This window comes from Calonectris borealis, chromosome Z (assembly GCF_964195595.1).
Source record: "Calonectris borealis chromosome Z, bCalBor7.hap1.2, whole genome shotgun sequence".
In the NCBI taxonomy this organism is placed as follows: Eukaryota; Metazoa; Chordata; class Aves; order Procellariiformes; family Procellariidae; genus Calonectris; species Calonectris borealis.
In genome coordinates, this window is record NC_134352.1 from 1123215 (window position 1) to 1145325 (window position 22111).

Below are 22111 nucleotides of genomic sequence, written 5' to 3' on the forward strand. Positions count from 1 at the left end.
TACGAGCGAAGTGCATCTCTCTCTCGCTCCATCCGCGACATCTGCAGAAATCTGCACGAGTCAGCCTAAGTTACCTAGGACGGGCTGAAATGCGAGGTTGCCGTTCTGCCAGGAGGTAAAGGACTTTAAACTTGCCGAGAATGAAGCTTTTACCTTTCCTGTTCATTCGCAAGGGTGGGAGAAAGCCTGTGATTTCCCCTCTTTCGCTCCTGGCAGGTGGTGAGGGCCAGGAGGACCGGCCACCCCAGCCGGCGCCGCCGGGCAGCTCTGCGGCGGGGAGCGGCTGCACGGCTCCTTGCCGAACTGGCGGCGGGGCCGGGCTCATGCTGCCTCACCCCAGCTTTGCCCGGAGAGAGGGGCCGCGGTCTGGGGAGATGCCGAGGGGCCGCGCTGACTCGGTGGCCCCAAAGCGGGGCTGGGTTCTTCCCCTTAGGCTCTGTCTGCTGGGCAAATCCTAAAGGTTGAACTCTGCATCAAAAATCAGGCGAGTTCTGGGCTTTAACAAAACAACAACTGGTATGCACGGGTTTTAACTGAACTTTCACAACCAAAAAAAGACAGACAAGCTTTTAATTTTTTTGTTTAGAAAAAAGAAGGAGGGGAAAGAAGGTTGAGAGAAATAAAAGTGAGAAGACTTCAGAAGGGTTTTGACTTGGCGGATTTTGCCCCCTCATCACGGCGAAACAGTCTTTACGCCCTTTTTCTGAGGTCGTGTTATTTCAGTGCCAAGCGCCGAAAGCAGCTCCTCACCCAGTTTGTCTTGGCAGCAGCCGCGCTGCCCGTCAACCCCTTTCCCGACACAGCCCTGTTTGCGGCAGGTCCGAGTCTGGCCCCTGCTCTCGCGGTGGGCGTCCTGCCGCTGGCACCCCCCCGCCGGCCGCGCGGCCCCGGGCGGTGCCCGCCCCAGGCAGCTCGTCCCTCGGACGGGCGACGGCGCAGAAGGGAGCACCCGGAGCTCCCCGCCAGCAGCCCAGTGGCAGCGAAAGCCCCACCAAAAACGTGCTGCGCGGACGCGTGGCCGTGGCCCTGCCAGGAGGCGTCAGCCAGCAGGCGGGGGGTGGCCGGGGCAGGGGGCGCGTGCGCGGGCTGCAGCGGCTGTTGCAAGACCGCGTTGCAGGATACCGACCTTCAGTAGCCTGCGCACACCCCCAGCTCAGACCACCGTAGTGACATTTTTACCGGACGGAGAATGTCCCGAAGGTCACTTGGGAGAGACAGGCAGGAAAAAGCTTGTCGAGAGAAAAGAGGCATTTCGGAGGCGTGCGGGAATGGGTCTGCAGAAGAAGAACCACAACGCTGGACGCAGCCGCTCAGAGCAAGCGTATTTTATTGGGCTGGATCAGACGGTGTTCTGGACTTCTTTCCAGAGCTGCAGGAGGGAGGAAGAGATGTTAACGCATCGAAGCACTCGTCAGTGCACGCAAAAGAAGCTGCATTCGCCAGAGGGGTGCCTTTGAGCCCGCAGAAGGAAGTCGCAAGGAATTTGCTCCAAGAAGCGTGTGCGTCAGAGTGAGGAGGTCATGGCTCCTGGTCGTCTTTCTCCTGAAAGCAGAAAGAGCAGACATAAAGGGTAGAGACCGCTGCTGCTAGGCACTCCTGGATTAATACACTACCGTTACAGAACCCTCTTTGGAGACCTCTTAAAAAGTGCTTTGACATGCGTATACGTACCTGTACACTTCTCTTGTAGCCAGACATACGCGTGTGCCCGTGTATATGCACACATTTTTGTGCGTATACACACGCATCGTATCTAATACGCCCGAGTCCAGCCATCTTTGCTGAAAACCGTCTTACCAAAGCAGTCGCTTTGATTCGGTCAGGAAACGCGGACCTCGGGCTCCGCGAAGTCAAGCATTCAGCCTCCCGAGCACCTGACTGCCTGGCGCAAGCTGCGCTCTCGGTTCCAAGCGCCTTACTGCGTGGCACACGCAGGAGTTGAGTTGCGCGCACTACGCCCACGAGCACACCCGCGTCCGTCGGTGCAGGTAGCTGCGTGTTAGCTTCTGGAGGAGTGGAATACAAGTTTAAAAGAATTCTCTGTGCTACAAGGGGAGTTGAAGGGATGTTCGATGAGGGAGAGCAACGCACCCCCGCCTGCGTCTGTCTTTTCCGTACGCCGCCGAGGAGCAGCAGGGTGTTCTCTTCTTGCTCTGGGAACAACGCAGCCCACACGTTTACATGTGTCTTGGCTGTCACTCTTAGCGTGGGGGCTTTGCCTTCGCCATGTCCCCAAAAGCCCACTCCCGGCCCACGCCCACTCGTGCCCCAGCCAAGCGCAGCGCTGGCAGACGTCACGACCGCCCGAGTGTCCCTACGCCACACGCTGGAGCGGACGCTCCATCTGCCTCCTTTCTGCGGGGCTGGCTGCCTCCTTTTCTGCAAAAAGCCAAGTCTTTGAGATTCCGGAAAGACACGACTCTCTCCTTGCCTCCACCCCCTGCACCTGCCCTTCGGTGCGGTGAGGACCAGAGACGGCCCGTGGCAGCGCCTGCCTCGCCCTGCTCTTCATCTCCTCTTGCTGCTGCGCTGCTCCTTTAGGTTATTGCTCCGTTCCTCCTGCGCCTTTCTACCCGCTGCCGCAGGCACGGAGTTTAGGCTGCCCTGTCCTGTCCTCCAGCCTCCTCCTCCGAGAGCGGTCTGCCCGACCCTGACCCTCCAGCAAAGAAGGGGCTGGATCGGCAGAGCTCCTGCCGGGTGGAGCGTGGGGGGCAAGATGTGCAGCGACACAAGTCTTGCCCATCTGGAGGGTGAAACGTTCCCAGAGAGGTTGCGCAGACCCTGTCCTTGAAGGTTTGCCAAGACCTGGCTGGAGAGCGCCCCGGGCAACCTGCTCTCGTCCCACGGCTGACCCTGCCGGGAGCAAGGGTTGGACGAGAGACCTCCGGAGGTCTCCTCTGACCTGAAGGATTCTGCGATCCGCCTCTCCTCATCCCTATAGTCTCCTCCTTTGTTCTGTAATCGCTTTGGTCTTGTGTATAACCCTTACGTATCCTACACGTACAGCCCTTCTCCAGCATCAGGCAGACTACTGGAGCTATGGACCACAGCCCGATACCGGCACGCCGGAGGGCAAAGGCTCCCAGGGGCAGGCACCTCCTGACTGGGCTACGCGGAGTCTTTGCTCCTTGTTGCCAGCAACAGCAAAATCTGCCTGAAAGTTCCAGACCGCGTGGCCAGGCTCCGTCGTGACCTCACTCCGACGTCTGCAGAGCCGGGCGCGTCTGGGCAGCCAGAAAGGACGCGGCGTCGCCTCTTCTGCAGGAGCGACGCTGGCTGTGGCGGTGCCAAGACGTGCCCGAGGCTGCCGCTCTTGGCCCTGCTTCCACCAGCCAAGGGCGGCAGACCTCTGCTTTGGGACCGGGAAACTCCTTCCCGTGGCTTTGCAACACCGGGCGAGGAGAAATTTCAGATTGAACTCTTGGAGTCCATCACGTCGCGAAATGATCGTCAAGCGCGCGAAGGAGCATCCCCGGGATGGGCAACTGGGACTTCTGGGTGTCGCATGGTTCGGGTGGTGCAAGGTCTCCTCCCCTCTCTGGCAGGAATTAACGCACCCGACGTCACGGAGATCTGTCTGCAGTCCAGCGTCTGGGCTACCTCCCGCCGTCGGGCAACGGTCTGAATTGTTTCCCAACGCACTTTTTTCATAATGCATTTGCCAATTCCCTTCTTCAAGCTCCGGATTGCACGGGTTTTGCTGAAGGTGGGGCTTAGGGAAATGGGCACCCAACACAGGCCTTTAATGACCGAGGCAGCTGTGATGCCTGGTTCTCCTCCAACTCTCCTCAGCGTTGAGTCCTGGAAGCCCTTTTAGGTGCACGTGCAAACCCCGGGCCCTTACCCACCTTACCTAAATGTTGAAGAGCTCTTCCCGGCTCTGCTCATCTCCTGCAGGCCGTTTCCCCGTGTAAAAGATGCAGCACGCGCGTACGGGACCCGCACAAATGTCCTCCGCCTCCGCCTGTTGTGTCGGACCGGTTCCTGCTGCAGCGTTTCTCCATGCCTGCGTGCAAGCACCTCAGAAAGTCCTGCGGAGGGTCACCACGCTCCCCACTGGCAGAAAAGCACGGTGGGTCCCCAACAGAGTGTCCAGACGTTTTTGAAAGCCAGTGACAATACAATACAAGCCCGTCTTCTATCGGCAGGCGGGCTGAAACTTCAGAGACTTTGTTCTAGAGCAACAGGCCCCTTCTTCTGACGTGGGGAAGAAAAAGAAAGCGAGCTCTGCCAGCTGAGCCATTTTGTCTAGATCCTAGGCAAAGGCTGGCAACTGCCACCTGTCTTGTCAGGGACGTTGGTGACATTTCTTTCAAGTATGCAGGAAGAAAGTCCCAACGCGTCTACCAGATGCACCTGGGAACGCCAGAGATGCATTCACACCTTGCTGCTGCGTAAGAGCACGCAACACCGCTCCATCCAGTCATGCTTCAGCATTAAAAATACTCAGATTTGTCTACGCTACAGAAACCATTGCTGTTGGCCGGGGAGCGCTCCCCGGGACTTACCCTGCAGCTACCGCAGGGCACCGATCTGACGCAGCATTCCCGGGAGCCTGCAGCACATGTTCTCCAGGTCGGAAGAGTCTCCGATGTAGAGTCTCCCAAAGAAGACGCAAGGGACCTGGGAAAGACAACGCCACGGATTAGTCATAGAGCTGAGGGCAAAGAGCGGGGGAGGATTTGCCTGGGAGGCAGACTTCACACCACGGAGACCGTGATTTACAAAACCCTCCTCTCCTTGTCCCCACCCGTCGTCTGTCCGCAAGTCTGCTGCGAGAAAGAAGGGGAAGGGGAATACCCTGCATTCCGGAGAGGCTGCAGCGGGTGGCACCCCCCAGGGCAGCGCTGGGTAGGCTCAGACACGGGATCCCAGAGCAGCGGGCGAGCAGCTCGGCGTGCCGAGACCCGCGGCCGTAGGGGCCGCGCGCGCGCCCGGGGCAGGCTCTCCAAGCGCCGAGGAGTCCCCCCGTGCCCCCGAGCGCTCCCCGGCACGTGACGCTGCCGCGTGGGCTGCGCTGCCGGCCGCGACGGCCACGCTGCTACCCAAGTCCCCTGGTGCAGCAAGCGGACGTTTCCGGCACGAGCCCTTCTCCACGCGCCCTGCTCCTGGCACGAGCCCTTCTCCACGCGCCCTGCTCCTGGCACGAGCCCTTCTCCACGCGCCCTGCTCCTGGCACGAGCCCTTCTCCACGCGCCCTGCTCCTGGCACGAGCCCTTCTCCACGCACCCTGCTCCTGGCACGAGCCCTTCTCCACGCACCCTGCTCCTGGCCTGTTGTCCTCCGCCTGCCTCCCCGCCCTGCCCGCCGGCGGCTTTCCTGCCCAGGCTGGGCCCTTCGCCCGCCCCCCTCGCCTGGCTGCAAGGCGAGCGGCCGTCAGGGCAGAGCCAAACCTAAAAAGCAGACAGGAGGGGCGAAGAAACCCCTCTCCTGGAGACCGGGAGCAGTTACTGAACCTCAGCAGCTGAGGCTTCCTCAAGGCACACATGTGCCGCTCTCCGCAGAGGGAAGTGAAAAGCATTGCCGAGCTGGGAAAAAGCACCCCAGCTGAAGCCAGGGAAGGTAAAAAGAAATGACAAGACAGGCAGAAGTGAAATTATGGAGGTGGTAATAGCTCGGGGACTCAAGGCAGGAGGCGCGGGCAGGAACAGGCTTAAAACGCTAAGGGCAAAAGTGGAGTTTGCTCTTCATCCTGCACGCTCAGCTTGGTGAGCAAAGCTGTCCCACCGCCGCAAGTCCCCCAAGCCCCAGCGCAGCTACGACGAGGCTTCGTCTGTCAGCCTCTCCTCGGCAGCACCCCTCCGTCCTCGCTCATGCCGGCCATCCCTCTCCCCATCCCTCCCCTGCTGGGAAACTCCCTTCTGCTGCCAGGAACCGACTTCTCCCGCTGGCGAACCTCACGCCATTCCTCTTCAGCCTGGACATCGGCTTCCACTTCCTCTCGCTGCTAATCCTATCAGTCCCCCTCCTGCTGGGAAATGCGTTTCTGCTTTCGCTTTGCTGCTTCACTGACAAAGCTGGCCATCCTCTCCCTCCCTCCCCCGCTCCCTCCCAAATTCCCCCGCTGCCAGGAAAGCGCCTCTGCTTTCGGGATGCTGCTTGCCGTTCCCAGCACTGCTCAGCGCGGCTGCTGCGGTCCAGCGGGTGCTCAGCTGCAGGGCTGCGAGGGTGCCTGAGCTCCGCAGGGACGGCCACCGGCACGCGGCAGCGTACGGCAAAGCTCGGAACTCGCACGGCGGGAGGGGGCCGGGGAAGGCACGGTTGGGTTAACGAGGCTTTCCTAGAAGGTCCAGTGCTACAGAGGGCTGGGGCTGTGGGAAGAAACGTGAGGGGTATTAGTCGTTGGGAATCCTTGCGGAAAAGGCGCACCGCGTGCTCCGGCAGCACCCGGAGCTCCGGACGCCTGGGCGTTGCGCGCTCTCCCCGAGAAGCTGAGCACGACGCCTCGCAGGGGCCGGCGCGACGTGCGAGGAGCAGCCCGGGCTGTCAATGGGACCATCGCGTCAGGCTGGACGGGGCTCTGAGCAACCCGGTCCAGCGGAAGATGTCCCTGCTCATCGCAGGGCTTGGACGAGGCGGCCGTAACGCCCCTTCCCACCCAGACCGCCCGGTGATTCCGCGACCCCTGGGCCAGGCTGGGGCCAGGCGAAGCGTCCTGCAGGAGGTGCAGACGGACAGCCTGACAGCCCCAGGGAGCGAGGGCTTAACGCCCTTGCCCACGTGCCCCGCACAATCCGCCCGCCGCAACGGGGGGGCGAGGCTGGGCTCCAGCGCCGTGCCGGGGACCTGTCCGTGAGGCGCCGGCAGAGGCTCAAGGCTGCCTCCCCTCCGGGCGCGCACGGCCTCCCTCCTGGGCTGCCTGCTCGGGGGGTGGGTGTCCAGAGGCGCCCACGTACTGCCGCCCCCTTCCCAAACTCAGAGTTCGGACAGGGAGTCAGCCAGAAATCGGGTCCCTTCTGCCGCCTTGAAAGGCCGAAACTGAGCAGGCAGGACCAGGCGCAAGCCGGGAACGAGGCGTGACGCGAGAGCGAGGGCTTTACAGGAGGTTGGGCAGCACTAGCGCCAGTGCTTGGCCGTCACCCGCGCGGGACAGGCTCGGGGACTTTCCGTCAGGGCCAGCTGGCAGTCCCGCTGTCCCGAAAGTGGAGGTACAGGTCTGGGTTTTCCCTGGGCTGAGTCCAGCCACGTGCCTGGACGTGCAGCCAGCGCAGAAGAATCCCCCCAAAACCCAGGCGGCACCGGCAGCGGGTCCCCAGCGCTTCCCTTCTGCTTCCCTTCTCGGGGCGCTTGGGCCTCGGTATCATCGGGCGGGCTGGGGAGGGGGAGAAGGGCGTTGCACAGGGGCATAACTAAGACTGAGGGGCGGCTGCCTGCCCCGGGTGACGGCGCTTCTGAGGGATTTCCCTCCTGAAACTCAAGCACAAAACGTGCTCCCTGAGACAGAGCAGACTATGTCACTAAGCTTTAAAAGAAACGGCCGCTAAATGGGTACGCGCAGCACCTACTTTAGGGCCAGCTGCAACCAGACTGGAGCGATTGGAAGTGCTGTTTCGGCTGAGAGGGAAAGCCAGGGTCCAACCCCAGGCAAGCTCGCGGCCCCCCGTTCTTGCGGCCCCCCGATCTTGCGCCCTCGGGCAGCGGCGTCGGAAGGTCTCCGAAGGAGCTTCGGATCAGGCGCCTGGACACATGGAGGTGCCGCTCCCCAGCAGCCCTTCCTAGCCAGCGGCGCCACGAACCCCGACATCAGGCTTCTCCCGTGCTTCTGCTGTGACAAGAGCAGAGGGTTTGGAGGAGGCACAACGTGTCCCGGGAGGTGCCGCAGCTCCCGGGAGCCGCCGGCAGCGGGCGAGGCTCTGCGCCCAGCCGGTCCCGCGACGGGGAGCAGGCTGACGCCTCGGCACGGATCCCTGCAGAGGCTGCGGCGGCGGGAGGAGCAGCGTCACCGAAAGAAGGAGCGCTTTTACCGGCGGGAGAGGGGTGCGGCCTCTCCCTGGGATCTGGCAGAGGGAGCACCGGGGCAGGGGAGCTCGCTGCAGCCGCTGCAAGAGCTGGCCCGGCCGCGGGCAGCTGGGACAAGGCATCACAAAGCCCGAAGCAGGAGCGCGAGGACTTACGGGTCTTCTCCCGGTTCTTCGCTGCAAGTAGTCCTGCACGTCCTCCCGCGCAGTGACATCCACCACTCGCAGGCCCCCGGGCACGAAGTTGTACCGCTTGAGAATCTCCACGGCGTTCCGGGAGGAAGGGCAGTCTGCCCGTACGAACACGGTCACCCTGCCGTGCCCGAGTTGGCTCTCCACAAAGGTGTCAGCCATGCTGCTCCAGCCGAGCGGCAACGCTGCCCTCGCCAGCGAGTTCACAGGCGGAGGGGGCAGCAGCAGCCTCCGTCCGAGGGTTTTGTCCGCTGCACAGTGCCTTCCTCCCCGAAAACTCCTCCCCAGGAGGCCGGAACCTCCTGGCCAGACCATGTGCTTTAAAGCAGCAACGCTTTTCCTTTCCGTCGGTTTTCGCAGGCAACCCCGCCGCCGGACGAAGCCCCTGTACGGAGCAGGCAGACCCGCGGCTGTCCGGCGGCCCCGCGGCCGGGCGCCGGGGTACGAGGTTCGCAGGAGCCGCTCGCGGCTGGGGCACCGGCCGGGGCCGAGCTCCCACCGCCGCCCCTCTCCCTCGCGCAGGGCCGGCGGTGCCCGTCCTCACCTCGCCTCGCCCGCGGCGGGATGCAAAGCCGCCGAGGGGGACCGCACCGACGTCAGGAAACCTGCGGGCAAGGTCAGGGAGATCCGTCCTCCCGGAACCGGAGAAAAATTGCTTGCTTCGCGAGTGCCTCCTGCCACTGCCAGCCCCCCGTGGTGGGTGCGATTCCCCGCCTCCCGTTTCCAGAAGCGCCTCACGGCTTGTCAGCCTTGCTGCAGCTCCCACAGGGGCTGTGTTTTAGCCAGACATGACCTCAGAACCAAAAGTCTGCAAAGAACCAGCTCCAGGATTGAAAAAAGTCCAGAAATGTTACTTTAGCGGACCCATGCTGCAAAAGTATTTAGGGAACGTCGCAGTGGAATCAAAAGGATTCAGCACACAGGCTGTATGGCACAGTTAAGTACAATTTTGTAAACTTGGCAGAGGGAAAAATCTGAAGGCTGCAATCCTTCAGGGATTTAAAGCGGTACAAGGTAGAGCCGGGTAGCCAGCCCGGCAGGGGTAAATCGCGCCCCAGCTTCGGGTGTCGAGCTGTGGCAGTGAGGTTGCACCCGCAAGGAGAAGGTCAGCGGGACCACGGCGGTCTCCAGGGCCGCAGCATCCCTCCTCCGGGCGCAGCCTCATGCCATCCACTCACCAACATAAAGCTGCTTTATCACAGGGTGGTAAACGACCGTTCTGTGCCAGCTTGCCAGGGCACAAACACTGACAGGCACGTTCCGCCGGGAGCACGCTTCCCACAGCAGCAGTTGCGGGTAGTTGACCTTTCTTACTCAGGACTCAAACGCAGCATCACCTCGAGGTTCAGGGAGAGCGATGCAGCACGAGGCAGCGGCGCTCTCGTGACTTCCCGCAGCCGAAACCTTCAGAATCAGCCCTGCGTTTTGCACAGCTACACCCTGTGAGACCAACTGGTCATATTTTCTGGCTGCGTGGATTCTTTCTCAGGCAGAGCAGATAAATCCTGAATATTATGACTATTATATATATAATAGCGTTTGCAGACGCTATTGAGGGTTTTCTTGACCTAAAAGTCGTTCATCTGTCATGCCACTAACTTATAACTACATAGTAACATTAATGACAAAATAAACCCAACGGTTACATATGGGTGTTCATCTGAGGAGAGACACTTTTTGGTAGGTGAATTCTTACCGAGGAACTAAGCCCTTCCGTATCAGTCTTGTTGAACGTGTAATTCCGCTTTGCCAGCTGCCTTTAATTCTGGTGGGTAGTCTGAGCCTAGAAAGACAAAGAAAAGACACTGGAAAAAATTACTTAGTGTTTCCCCAATGTCCACAGCAGACCATCTCAGACGTACCTGGGAACTGCAGCTGAGAGAAGAAGATGGAACAGCAAATTGCTGGAGCTGAATCTTTTTTTTGCTTATAAGAATTGGTTTTATATTTCAATCTGGTTTTATAGTAAATGGTTCTTTTCAAATTCCATGCTAGAGTTGTAGGGATTTTTTTTTTCCCCTGGTGATATTTTGCAGAGGTTAGAGGGTATTTCCCTTCCTATTTTCGGATTAAAAAAAAAAAAAGACTTTTTGACTCAGCTGGCTGCTGCAGGCTCACAGTTCTGAGGTTAGTTTTATGTAAGAATGATAAATCATTTTTACCTTTTCATCTGGAGATCCTAAAGTTCTTTAAAGATGAGATATGCTTATCTACATCTCGCATATAAGGAGTCTGAAATATAGAGCATTACACTGCTTTTTCAAGATGACTAAAGAAAACATTGAAGAAAAGAATGAGTAGGAAAGTAATATGTATTGAAATTAAATGTGAAAAATGGACATTTCCTATCATTACAGTAGAAGTTAAAAATGTTAAGCATAAATTAACTGGATAGATAGGCAGGTGAACTCCCTCCTTGCCTTCCCCCCCTTCCCAGGTGCCTCTGTACAACAGGTATGAGGCTCTGGAAGGCCAGTCAATGGCTGATGCGGATGACGGTCCATCTACACCAGAGGTGATGCCAAGGTCAGAAAAGCCTACCCCCCGTATCAAGACCACTTCCATGAAGAAGAAAAGGCGGGTTACAGTCGTAGGCGACTCCCTTCTGAGGGGAACAGAGGGTCCAATATGCCAGGCAGACCCTCCTCTTAGGGACGTCTGCTGCCTCCCTGGGGCCCGGGTTAAGGACATCACTAGGAAACCTCCTAGCCTGGTACAGCCCTTGGGCTGTTGCCCATTACCGCTCTTCTGCGTGGGTGGCGATGAAGCCACAACGCATAGTCCAAGGGCAATCAAAAGAGACTTCAGGGCCTTGGGAGGGTTGGTGAGGGAATCTGGAGCACAGGTTATTTTTTCCCCTATCCTTCCAGTTGCGGGCAGCGACATTGGAAGAAACAGACGCACCCAATCTATTAATACATGGCTCCGTGGCTGGTGTCACCACCACAAATTCGGGTTTTTCGGCAATGGGATGGCCTACACAGCACCAGGCCTGCTGGCATCAGATGAGATTCACCTTTCTCAAAGGGGGAAGAGGGTCTTTGCTCACTGTCGTGGTTTAACCCCAGCCAGCAAAAATAAACGCCACGCAGCCGCTCGATCACACCCCCCGGTGGGATGGGGGAGAGAATCGGGAGGGCACAAGTAGGAAAGCTCCCGGGTTGAGATAAAAACAGTTTAATAATTGAAATAAAACTAAGTAGAACAGTAATAATAACAATGAGAACAACAACAATAACAGAATACACAAAGCAGGCAATGCACAACGCAACCGCTCACCGACCGCCGACCGCGTGTCACGAACGGGGGGGCGAGCCCCCCCACACCCCCGGTTTTTATAGTGAGCATGACGTCACATGGTATAGAATACCCCATTGGCCAGCTGGGTCCACCACCCCGGCTGTGCTCCCCACTCCCGGTGCAAGCACCACCCAGCAACAGCCAAAGCATCAATGGGCCATCAAGGCTCCTTTCACACCGACCCCAAAACACAGCACACCCCCCAGGCTACTGGGAAGAAAGTTAACCCTGCCCCAGCCGGAACCAGGACACTCACGAGCTAGCGGGGTCATTGACAGAGCTTTAAACTCGGCTTGAAGGTGGAGGGGGATGATGTCAGGCTTGCCCGTGACAAGCTGTGGGATGATGCCAAGGTCAGAGGGACGGGGTGCTAGCTCTGAGACTTGGTGGGTACACTGCAGTGCGCTTGAAGTCTTACAGAGATGAGCCAGGGGCTCCTGAGGTAGTAGGAGCCAGCAGGGAAACACCGGGGAAATACCTCAAAGGAATTAAGGGGTTTCCTCTAAGAAGGTGACACGGCTGACAGCCCAGCTGAAGTGCCTCTACACCAATGCACGCAGCATGGGCAACAAACAGGAGGAGTTGGAAGCCACCGTGCTGCTAAAAAGCTACGACCTAGTTGCCATTACCGAAACTTGGTGGGATGAATACCATGACCGGAGTGCGGCTATCGATGGCTACAGGCTGTTCAGAAGGGACAGGCGAGGAAGGAGGGGCAGAGGGGTTGCCCTCTAGGTCAAGAAACGGATAGAGTGTGAAGAGCTGTCTCTGAAGAATAGCCGTGAGCAGGCTGAAAGCTTATGGCTAAGAATTAGAGACCAAGGCCACAAAGACAATCTTGTGGTTGGTGTTTACTGCAGGCTGCCCAGTCAAGGGAAGCCTCTTGACGAACCCTTCTTACTCCAGGAGGCATCATGCTCGCAGGCTCTCTTCTTGCTGGGAGACTTCAACCACCCCAACATCTGCTGGGAAAGTAGCACGGCGAGCTGTAGGCAATCCAGGAGACTCCTGGAGCACATGGAGGAGAACTTCTTAAGCCAGGTATAAACAGCCCTACCAGAGGGGATGTGATACTGGGCCTGATTGTCACCAATGCAAGCGAGCTAATCGGTGACGTCAAGATTGGAGGCAGCCTGGGCTGCAGTGATCATGCACTGGTGGAGTTCACAGTCCTGAGGGATATGGGTCAGGCGAAGAGTCAAGTCAGGACCCTGAATTTTAGGAAAGCAAACTGCCAGCTGTTCAAGGAGTTAGGCAATAGGACCCCCTGGGAAACTGCCCTCAGGGACAAGGGAGCAGAACAGAGCTGGCAGATCTTTAAGGATGCTTTCCGTAGAGCGCAAGAGCTCTCGATTCCCCGGTGTAAGAAATCAGGAAAGGAAGCCAAAAGACGGGCATGGAGGAGTCGAGACCTGCTGGTCAAACTACAGGGCAAGAAGGAAATGCACGGGCAGTGGAAGCAGGGATAGGTATCCTGGGAAGAGTGTAGGGATGCTGCCTGGATGTGTAGGGATGGGGTCAAGGAAGGCCAAAGTGCAGCTGGAGCTGAACTTGGCAAGGGATGCAAAGAATAATAACAAGGGCTTCAATAGGCATGTCAGCCAGAAAAAGGTCAAAGAAAGTGTACCCCACCACCGATGAACACAACTGGCAAACTGGTAACAACGGATGAGGAGAAGCTGAGGTACTCAACAACTTTTTTGCCTCATTCTTCACTGGCAACCTCTCTTCCCACACCTCTCAAGTGAATGGACCTCAAGGCAGGGACTGGGGGAGCAAAGTCCCTCCCACTGTAAGAGAAGATCAGGTTCGTGACCACCTGAGGAACCTGAACGTACATAAGTCTATGGGACCTGACGAGATGCATCCCAGAGTCCTGAGGGAATTGGCTGATGTAGTTGCCAAGCCACTCTCCATGATATTTGAAAAGTCATGGCAGTCAGGTGAAGTCCCTGGTGACTGGAAAAAGGGAAACATTGCACCCATTTTTAAAAAGGGTAGCAAGGAGGACCCTGGAAACTACTAACCTGTCAGCCTCACCTCTCACCTCTGTGCCTGGGAAGATCATGGAACAGATCCTCCTGGAAGCTATGCTAAGGCACATGGAGGACAGGGAGGTGATTCAAGACAGGCAGCATGGCTTCACCAAGGGCAAGTCCTGCCTGACCAACCTAATGGCCTTCTATGATGAAGTGACTACATCAGTGGACAAGGGAAGAGCCATGGATGTCATCTATCTGGACCTCTGTAAGGCCTTTGACACGGTTCCCCAAAACATCCTTCTCTCTAAATTGGAGAGAGATGAATTTGATGGATGGACTATTCAGTGGGATGAGGAATTGGTTGGATGGTTGCACCCAGAGGGTAGTGGTCAACAGCTCCATGTCCAGATAGAGATCAGCCACAAGGGGCATCTCTCAGGGGTCTGTATTGGTACCAGTGCTGTTTAGCGTCTTCATCAATGACATAGACAGGGGGATCGAGTGCACCCCCACCAAGTTTGCAGATGACACCAAGCTGAGTGGTGCAGTCGACACGCCTGAGGGACAGGATGCCATCCAGAGGGACCTGGACAAGCTGGAGAAGTGGGCCCGTGTGAACCTCATGAGGTTCAACCAGGCCAAGTGCAAGGTCCTGCCCCTGGGTCGGGGCAACCCCCGGTATCAGCACAGGCTGGGGGATGAAGGGATGGAGAGCAGCCCTGCCGAGAAGGACTCGGGGGTACTGGTGGATGAAAAGCTGGACCTGAGCCGGCAATGTGCGCTGGCAGCCCAGAAGGCCAACCGTGTCCTGGGCTGCATCACCAGCAGCGTGGCCAGCAGGTCGAGGGAGGGGATTCTGCCCCTCTGCTCTGCTCCAGTGAGACCCCCCTGCAGTGCTGCGTCCAGCTCGGGGGGCCTCAGCACAGGACAGACATGGACCTGTTGGAGCGGGGCCAGAGGAGGCCACCAAAATGATCAAGGGGGTGGAACAGCTCTGCTATGAGGACAGGCTGAGAGAGCTGGGGTTGTTCAGCCTGGAGAAGAGAAGGCTCCGGGGAGACCTCACTGCAGCCTTTCAGTGCTTAAAGGGGCTTATGAGAAAGATGGGGGCAGACTTTTTAGCAGGGCCTGTTGCGACAGGACAAGGGGGAATGGTTTTAAACTAAAAGAGGGGAGATTCAGACTAGATATAAGGAACTTTTTTACGCCAAGGGTGGTGAGACACGGGCACAGGTTGCCCAAAGAGGTGGTCGATGCCCCATCCCTGGGAACGTTCCAGGTCAGGTAGGACGGGGCTCTGAGCAACCTGATCGAGTTGAAGATGTTCCTGCCCACGGCAGGGGGGTTGGACTAGATGGTTTTAAAGGTCCCTTCCAACCCAAACTATTCTATGATTCTATGATTCTAATAAGCTACAAAAAATATTTCTGGCATAACGCTCAAATCTTCTAATGCACATGGGTAAATAATCAGATGAGACTAACTAGAGAAAATGTTTTATTTTGTAACAAAATTTTACATACTCAATCTAAAAACGTGTACATTTAGTCAGGGTATATTAAAATAAAAACATACAGGAGTTTCAGCACATGCTTAATAAAATAGCTTTTCTTCCTTCTAACAGTTTTTTCCTAATCAAATACACCAAGATCTAGAAGACAGCAAAGGTTTTTTAACTATCAATCATGTGGAAAATGTTATTAGTGCAGAAAGCTTGCTTTGTTAGTCTCTATAAAACGTAGTGCTAGCATGGGACAAGCATATATATATACCTGTACAGCAAGAATTATACAGTGCAATCCATTGTTCAAAAAATTGTCTTCTAAAAGTGGGTTTTGACAGTTAGGTCTACTGAAGGACTCGGGAGTCTAAACTCCACTTAAACTTAACTCTGAAACTGTAATCCCAAACCCTTTAAGACCTGGCCGAATTTGCCACCGGCCTCCTTCTTTGACCCAATGTTGCCGATGCACTGGGAGTTCGGGAGATGCTGGGACCAGTGGAAGCCTTCCTCCTCAGGCATTTTACTTTTTTCAAAACCACTCGCTTAAATAACTTTTTTTTCAGCTGGTTCCTGATTTTTACTTTATATCAGAGTAAAAAGGTTTTTTTTTTTTTTATACCATAGCAATTTTTACTTTCTACCGTACAAAGTTATTCATAAATACCAAACTCAGTACTGCCCTAATTCCTGACTATCCATGATGGATATGGTCCTAAAGCCTCCACTAAAAAATATTACCAACAGCAACTCACCAAGCGTCATGATCTACTTTCAGTCACATTTCAGAATGCTAAAGTATCAGTTTTAAAAATAGCTTTAAGATAAATACATTTCTACAGAAAATCATCATATAGAATAAAAATAAGTATTTATAATACGAATTCTTTTAAGAATTTAAATTTATCAGATGGTCTATGTCTGCAAAGACAGCACATCTGCACCTGATACAGGCGGCATTATGGGGATACTCAGTAAAACGGAAAGCTGTTTTAACGTCTGAATAGTAGTATGCATTAATCTGTGAATAAATAATAAATATTTTTACTGGCTTCTCTGTATAAAACCTGTGGTTACCACTGACTAGAACACATAATAGCAAAATATTTCTCTTGGTTGGGTATAAAATGTTTGTATTTCCATTAAGCCTATTTTTAAATGCCTATAAAACATTTTCAGAAAGTTAAAAATAATATTTTGTTATTTGTTATCTATACTTAAATTATTGGCAGCAGACTAAGTTTTAGCAAAAAACCTGTGAAAGCTTTCAAACTATTAAAAATTCAGGACTACATGCAACGCAGACAAACATTCACACAACTCTTGTATCAGTTTTGTACAAGAAGTCAGTATGAGGCATATAACCCATACTTTGGATAATTTAGCTGGCTGCTGGCAGAAGCACGTGCTGTGACCGAGGGTGTTACCAGGTGTCCAGGCAAGCTGTAGTTCAGCTGCAGGGTCATTTTTGTTCATGACTTTATGCTTCAGAAAACTCTAAGTTTTATTCAGTTAACTTAGGCTTAAAATTTTTGATTTCTACTGTAATGATAGGAAATGACCATTTTTCACATTTAATTTCAATACATATTACTTTCCTACTCATTCTTTTCTTCAATGTTTTCTTTAGTCATCTTGAAAAAGCAGTGTAATGCTCTATATTTCAGACTCCTTATATGCGAGATGTAGATAAGCATATCTCATCTTTAAAGAACTTTAGGATCTCCAGATGAAAAGGTAAAAATAAAAATGATTTATCATTCTTACATAAAACTAACCTCAGAACTGTGAGCCTGCAGCAGCCAGCTGAGTCAAAAGCTCTTTTCTTTTTTTTAATCCGAAAATAGGAAAGGAAATACCCTCTAACCTCTGCAAAATATCCTCTAGCATGGAATTTGAAAAGAACCATTTACTATAAAACCAGATTGAAATATAAAACCAATTCTTATAAGCAAAAAAAAGATTCAGCTCCAGCAATTTGCTGTTCCATCTTCTTCTCTCAGCTGCAGTTCCCAGGTACGTCTGAGATGGTCTGCTGTGGACATTGGGGAAACACTAAGTAATTTTTTCCAGTGTCTTTTCTTTGTCTTTCTAGGCTCAGACTACCCACCAGAATTAAAGGCAGCTGGCAAAGCGGAATTACACGTTCAACAAGACTGATACGGAAGGGCTTAGTTCCTCGGTAAGAATTCACCTACCAAAAAGTGTCTCTCCTCAGATGAACACCCATATGTAACCGTTGGGTTTATTTTGTCATTAATGTTACTACGTAGTTATAAGTTAGTGGCATGACAGATGAACGACTTTTAGGTCAAGAAAACCCTCAATAGCGTCTGCAAACGCTATTATATATATAATAGTCATAATATTCAGGATTTATCTGCTCTGCCTGAGAAAGAATCCACGCGGCCAGAAAATATGACCAGTTGGTCTCACAGGGTGTAGCGTATGGGCACGTGATGATCACTGAGTTTAACCTGAGCCCCACGGGGAGGGTCGAGCTCAAAGCCCCGTCACAGCGGCCGCCCTGCCTCACAGGACCGGCGGACCCAGGGCGGCCACCTCCCTCCACAACCAGCACATCAGACACTTCTGTGCCAGCTACCAGGGACACCTAGGATTAAAGACCCACTTGTCCCAGAAAGGTCACGAGTGCCAGTGAGTTTTGTCCCACAAAACCTACGAGCGGCTGTCGACCCCCTTCCCTTTCCTGCCAGTCCCTACCAGGACCGTACGGATATGCTCTGAGCGGACTTAGCTCTTCCTGACTTCTTCCTTGGGGGGAAAAACACAGTATGACCACACTTACAAAGGTGTTCTACAGATTACTAGAACAGACTTTCTGCTGCTATTTCCTGGGAAGAAAAATTATTTCATTTTTCAGATTTTTGGGAGGCACTAGAGAATATAGTGATGCATAGACATTCCTCTGGAATTAAAATACCCACTCAAAGGACTGTAAGAGTCTCTGTAAAAGGAACTGCAGACTTGACTCAAAGCAGAAACTGAATAGTGACTAAAATGCGTATTAAGCCTACCCTTTATTTTGCAAACCAACAGATACTGCAGTGAATTTTTGCCTTCTGAAACATTTAAAGAACTTATGAGTTGGCTTCTCGGCTTCCCTGCACTGCTACTGTGCTCCTATTGTACGCAGATTTACAAAAAAATCTGTTTTCGAGAGATGTTGTTTTAGCAGCCAAAACTAACCATGAAAACCAATAAAATAACCAATAAAGAAATTAGAAGGCGGAACAGACGACAGTCATGACACTGTCCCGTATCCTGTACTATGTGTAATCCCCATGGGTGTGAAATCCTGGTGCTTGAAAGGAATCTTCACGATACATTTCTCAATGCCTTAAGGACAAAAGCAGAGTGGTTTATTATCAAAGCAAGGAACATTAGCAAGTGCACTACAGCACAGCATACAGCGTTCCAGGGGAGAGCAGTGTCTTTGCTCTTGAAATGATGTTCATACTCCGTGTAATTCCCGGTCTGAGGTTTCCCAGTCGAGATGCACTTTGCATATGTTCAGTCTTCTCTACATTACCGTGCAATGGCATTTCTGAGAGTGGACATAGTTCCTGTAATCAGCAAGCTGCTTCAGGTACAAATTGGAAGGCCATCTGTGCACCTCTACAAAATTGCGCTCCTCCACTAAACAAAGCGATAAAGGAATTAAATGTAATATCCAAACATACAGCACAAGTGCTGCAAAAAGTCTTTTAAGGTAGGCTAAAAAACATTAAGGATACAGATACAACTAGAAAAGTAAAGATGAATGCTGTCCATTTTGCCTAGATCTTACTGTACTGCAGATGTAAAAGTTACCGCATGACATTAAGTTGGCAATAAATAAGTTACTTAATAAAATAAACACAATTCTCATTAAAGAGAGCAGAGAGTTTATCCTAAAGGTGAATGTTCTTTCTCCTCAGAAGATAACCAGATGTGGTAGTCAGCTGCGAGGGTTTTTCTCTGCTGCAACACTATAAAGGTATTTCAAACCCTATGCCAATAGCTTGTCTCAAGATCACTACAAAAAGCAAGGTAAGGAGAGCAATTAAGAATTCAGCAAGATTTTTATCTTTTGTCACTGACAAAATTTTTATTTTTGTCACTGACGAAATCATGTAACAGTGTTTTTATCCATATTATTTAGATGAGTGCCCTTGGCCTTTGCAGAAATACGCATTTTCATGTACCCCAGATTTTCCCGAGCCAGCCTGCAGCAGTGGCTGCCCGGTCCTCGTAGGGGCTCAGACCAAGCCGGACAGAGACCAAGGCGCAGCAGGGAGACCTGCAGCTTGGGGAGACTGCGGTCAGGGAACTTGCAGTACGAGCGGGCAGCAGCAGCAGGCAGCGCGGTCCCGCTTGCCTTGTGCAAAACGCAGGGCTGCTTCTGAAGGTTTCGGCTGCGGGAAGTCACGAGAGCGCCGCTGCCTCGTGCTGCATCGCTCTCCCCGAACCTCGAGGTGATGCTGCGTTTGAGTCCTGAGTAAGAAAGGTCAACTACCCGCAACTGCTGCTGTGGGAAGCATGCTCCCGGCGGAACGTGCCTGTCAGTGTTTGTGCCCTGGCAAGCTGGCACAGAACGGTTTCACCCATCCACCTATATTTACTTATGTGCTTTTATTTCTTTTCTCCGGCTTGCTCACTGCAAGTTCGATGCAGCAGAGCATGTCGACCCCTCAGTTAACCACGTGGAAGGGACTCAAAGGAAGGAGAAAAGCAAAGGGCAGGCTGCCGGGTGTGCGGACACCAAATGTCAAAGGATACCCGCCCGCTGGCGTGGTACCCTTTTCCTTCAAGTCAATCCCCAGGTGCTTTCCAAAACTGCCAGCCTGGTATCAGCCACCCGCCAGAGGCTTCAGAAGTCTCACCCCACAGCCCACAGCGTTAGTACTGCTCTGCATCAGCCCGGGATGCTCCACGAGTGGTGGAAGCACGAAGGAAACTTCAGGTGATGGCACAGCAGACATTTGGCACGGTGGTATTGTACAGTTCCTCGGGCACTGTCAGAGCACGTGCTGACAAGTGCTGGTAAGTGATGCTTACTTAAGCATCATGATGCTTACAGAAGCATCACTGCATAAGTTTCATGACAGGCTCATACGCAGCCTGATATCCATCAGGATAACTGCAACACGGAGACAGAAGCGCTATTATTATTACTCTCCACAGCAGAAAAAAAAACATTTAATAAGCCATATTGATAAATTGATATCCCACTGGGGAACTGGAAAATGGGCAGGTAGATGTGCCTAGATTGAGCCCTGCGTTGGTCCTAAGCCATCGGGACTCTGTGCTCTCCTGCCTCACCAAGGGGAACCCAGAGGCAGCTCCCACCTTCACCAAATGGAGAGAACAACTCGATTCCTGCAGCTTCAGGAGAACCTCAGGGTGGTTGAGACCGAAGCCCTCTCACGAGGAAGATACCACAGAGTGTTGTCGAACACACACTGACACCTGAACCAGCAGGAAGGGAAGCAAAGCAAGTCCACTCTGGACCAAACCCACTGGTGGGTGACCCGCCAGAACGGGTGCCCTGCTCTTTCACGTTTAATCCAGATCAGGCTATACAAAATGGATGTTTCAGAAGATGTACAGATGGGCCGCTGGAAGACGAATTCCAGGTCCAAACAAAGTAGGGAGGACCTAGCCCTCCTTTCTTTGCTCATAACGATTACAAAGTCATCCATCAGCACACATACATATATGAGCTTTGCAAATGAGGAAGGAGGACCTTTAATGTATTTTGGACCAAACAGAGTTTTGGCCCACTGACAAGAAAAATCCCCTTCTGGAATACACTGGCCCCATACCAACGGTCTGAATACAAACCACAGGTCAAAGCGATGCACCCATCAAGATCACCTTCATCAGGGTGACAAAAAATCCCACAGGCAATGAACAAAACTTTCTAGAGTTACATGTCAGGAAACAAATTTCATGGGATCTGCTGGAGCATACTGTAAGATTCCTATTTTCTTCAAAGAAAACCCCAACCCTTAAAGAGCAGGTATTAGAAGTGACTCATTAGCTTGATTCAAATGTACAAACTAAACAAAATTATATACATAAGGTGAAGAGGTTGACACACAATGACCAAGCTGCCCTGGTTGACTCAGTTATGGGTGAGAAGCTGGCCATCAGCACAGGAACCAAAAGACAAGGGGATGTGGTTGCTGGCTACGCTGCTCTTCACGCATCGCATGAAGTGGTAGTGAACCATCCAGTAGGGTGGGGAACCATCCAGCTCAAACAGAGTCTGGACTGGACTAGACTGTAGAGCCTAAAGGAGTCCTAATTGTCTTCTCATGCAGAAGTAGTACTGTCCAGTAACCTCGCTTCTGATCTAAGCAGAACTGGAAAACATTTCTTGTTTTAAAAGTAATTGATAAATTACCTGAAAGATCTTGAAATTCAGGCTTTTGACTGAAGATGAGGTAGTTAGTGGCAATAAAATGAAGAAGCCACGTTGAAAGGCAATCAGAATTGTGAAACTGCGAGAAGAAAGCAAACACAAACAACACTTAATGCTATCATGTCTAAAACACAACCACGCCTCGCATGACAAAATATTTCAGATTTCCACTGTCAACATAGCCGTTTACTAAATAAAGTTTTGACTATCGGAGGTAGAAAAGGAAAAGTCATTGACAGAAATACGTAAACTGATGGAGACCCAAGAAAGAATGACAAAACTCCCTCCCCCAGGTGTGACCTAATCCCTGGTGCTCCTTCGGTCATCAGTCTTGGAAATTTTTGTCTTCTGCACAGAAGCAGAGCTTCAGAAAAAAGGTAAGGAGCGTGGCATGTCGGTTTTGTTGTCTCCTCTTTCTCCACAAAATCCTGTTCATGTAAGACAATACCCTGCCTGAGACTTGTGAACAGGTCGGTTTTTATTTCCCTCTTTTGTTTCCCAAATCTGTCTTTACTGTCTCTCTTTCTCTCTTTTTTTCAGCTCTAATCTTTTCTTTTTATGCTTTTTATGTATTTCACTCAATATTCTATCAGATTAGATGTCTTTTGCATGTACTAGAATTTTCTTTTTGACTAAAGGAGGAAGTAGTGCAGCTTCACTTGCCTAAAACATACCTTTTCTGGCAGAAGTTGCAATTAAGCTGAATTACTCCAATGTATTCTTGATGAAGGAAATTGCACAAATTATG

General features: G+C 52.7%; 2 protein-coding genes across 2 annotated transcripts in view; both read right to left on the minus strand.

Moving 5' to 3' along the window:
- Positions 1–1312: 1312 nt before the first annotated feature.
- Positions 1313–8364, minus strand: LOC142075618 (glutaredoxin-1-like). Its single transcript, XM_075137179.1, has 3 exons — positions 8115–8364; positions 4509–4623; positions 1313–1542 (listed from the first exon to the last, which is right to left on the minus strand). The coding sequence occupies exons 1-2, from the start codon at positions 8310–8312 to the stop codon at positions 4516–4518; spliced, it is 306 nt and encodes a 101-aa protein (XP_074993280.1). The 5' UTR covers positions 8313–8364; the 3' UTR covers positions 1313–1542; positions 4509–4515.
- A 6596-nt stretch (positions 8365–14960) lies between these two features.
- The window catches only part of RHOBTB3 (Rho related BTB domain containing 3), a 53565-nt gene continuing 46414 nt past the window's right edge, over positions 14961–22111 (minus strand). The window contains exons 11-12 of the mRNA XM_075137287.1: positions 21346–21442; positions 14961–18593 (exon numbers count right to left, since the gene is read on the minus strand). Coding sequence (XP_074993388.1) covers positions 18478–18593; positions 21346–21442 — 213 coding nt within the window. The 3' untranslated portion in view covers positions 14961–18477. The remainder of the gene's footprint in view (positions 18594–21345; positions 21443–22111) is intronic.

What these genes read in the sequence shown, in the direction of transcription:
- LOC142075618 (XM_075137179.1), bottom strand. Translation starts at nt 8,312, where the DNA reads ATGGCTGACACCTTTGTGGAGAGCCAACTCGGGCACGGCAGGGTGACC. An exon ending in GAAGAACCGGGAGAAGACCC is followed by an intron (nt 4,624 to 8,114) that starts GTAAGTCCTCGC and finishes TGTCTTTCCCAG; the next exon opens with GTCCCTTGCGTCTTCTTTGG.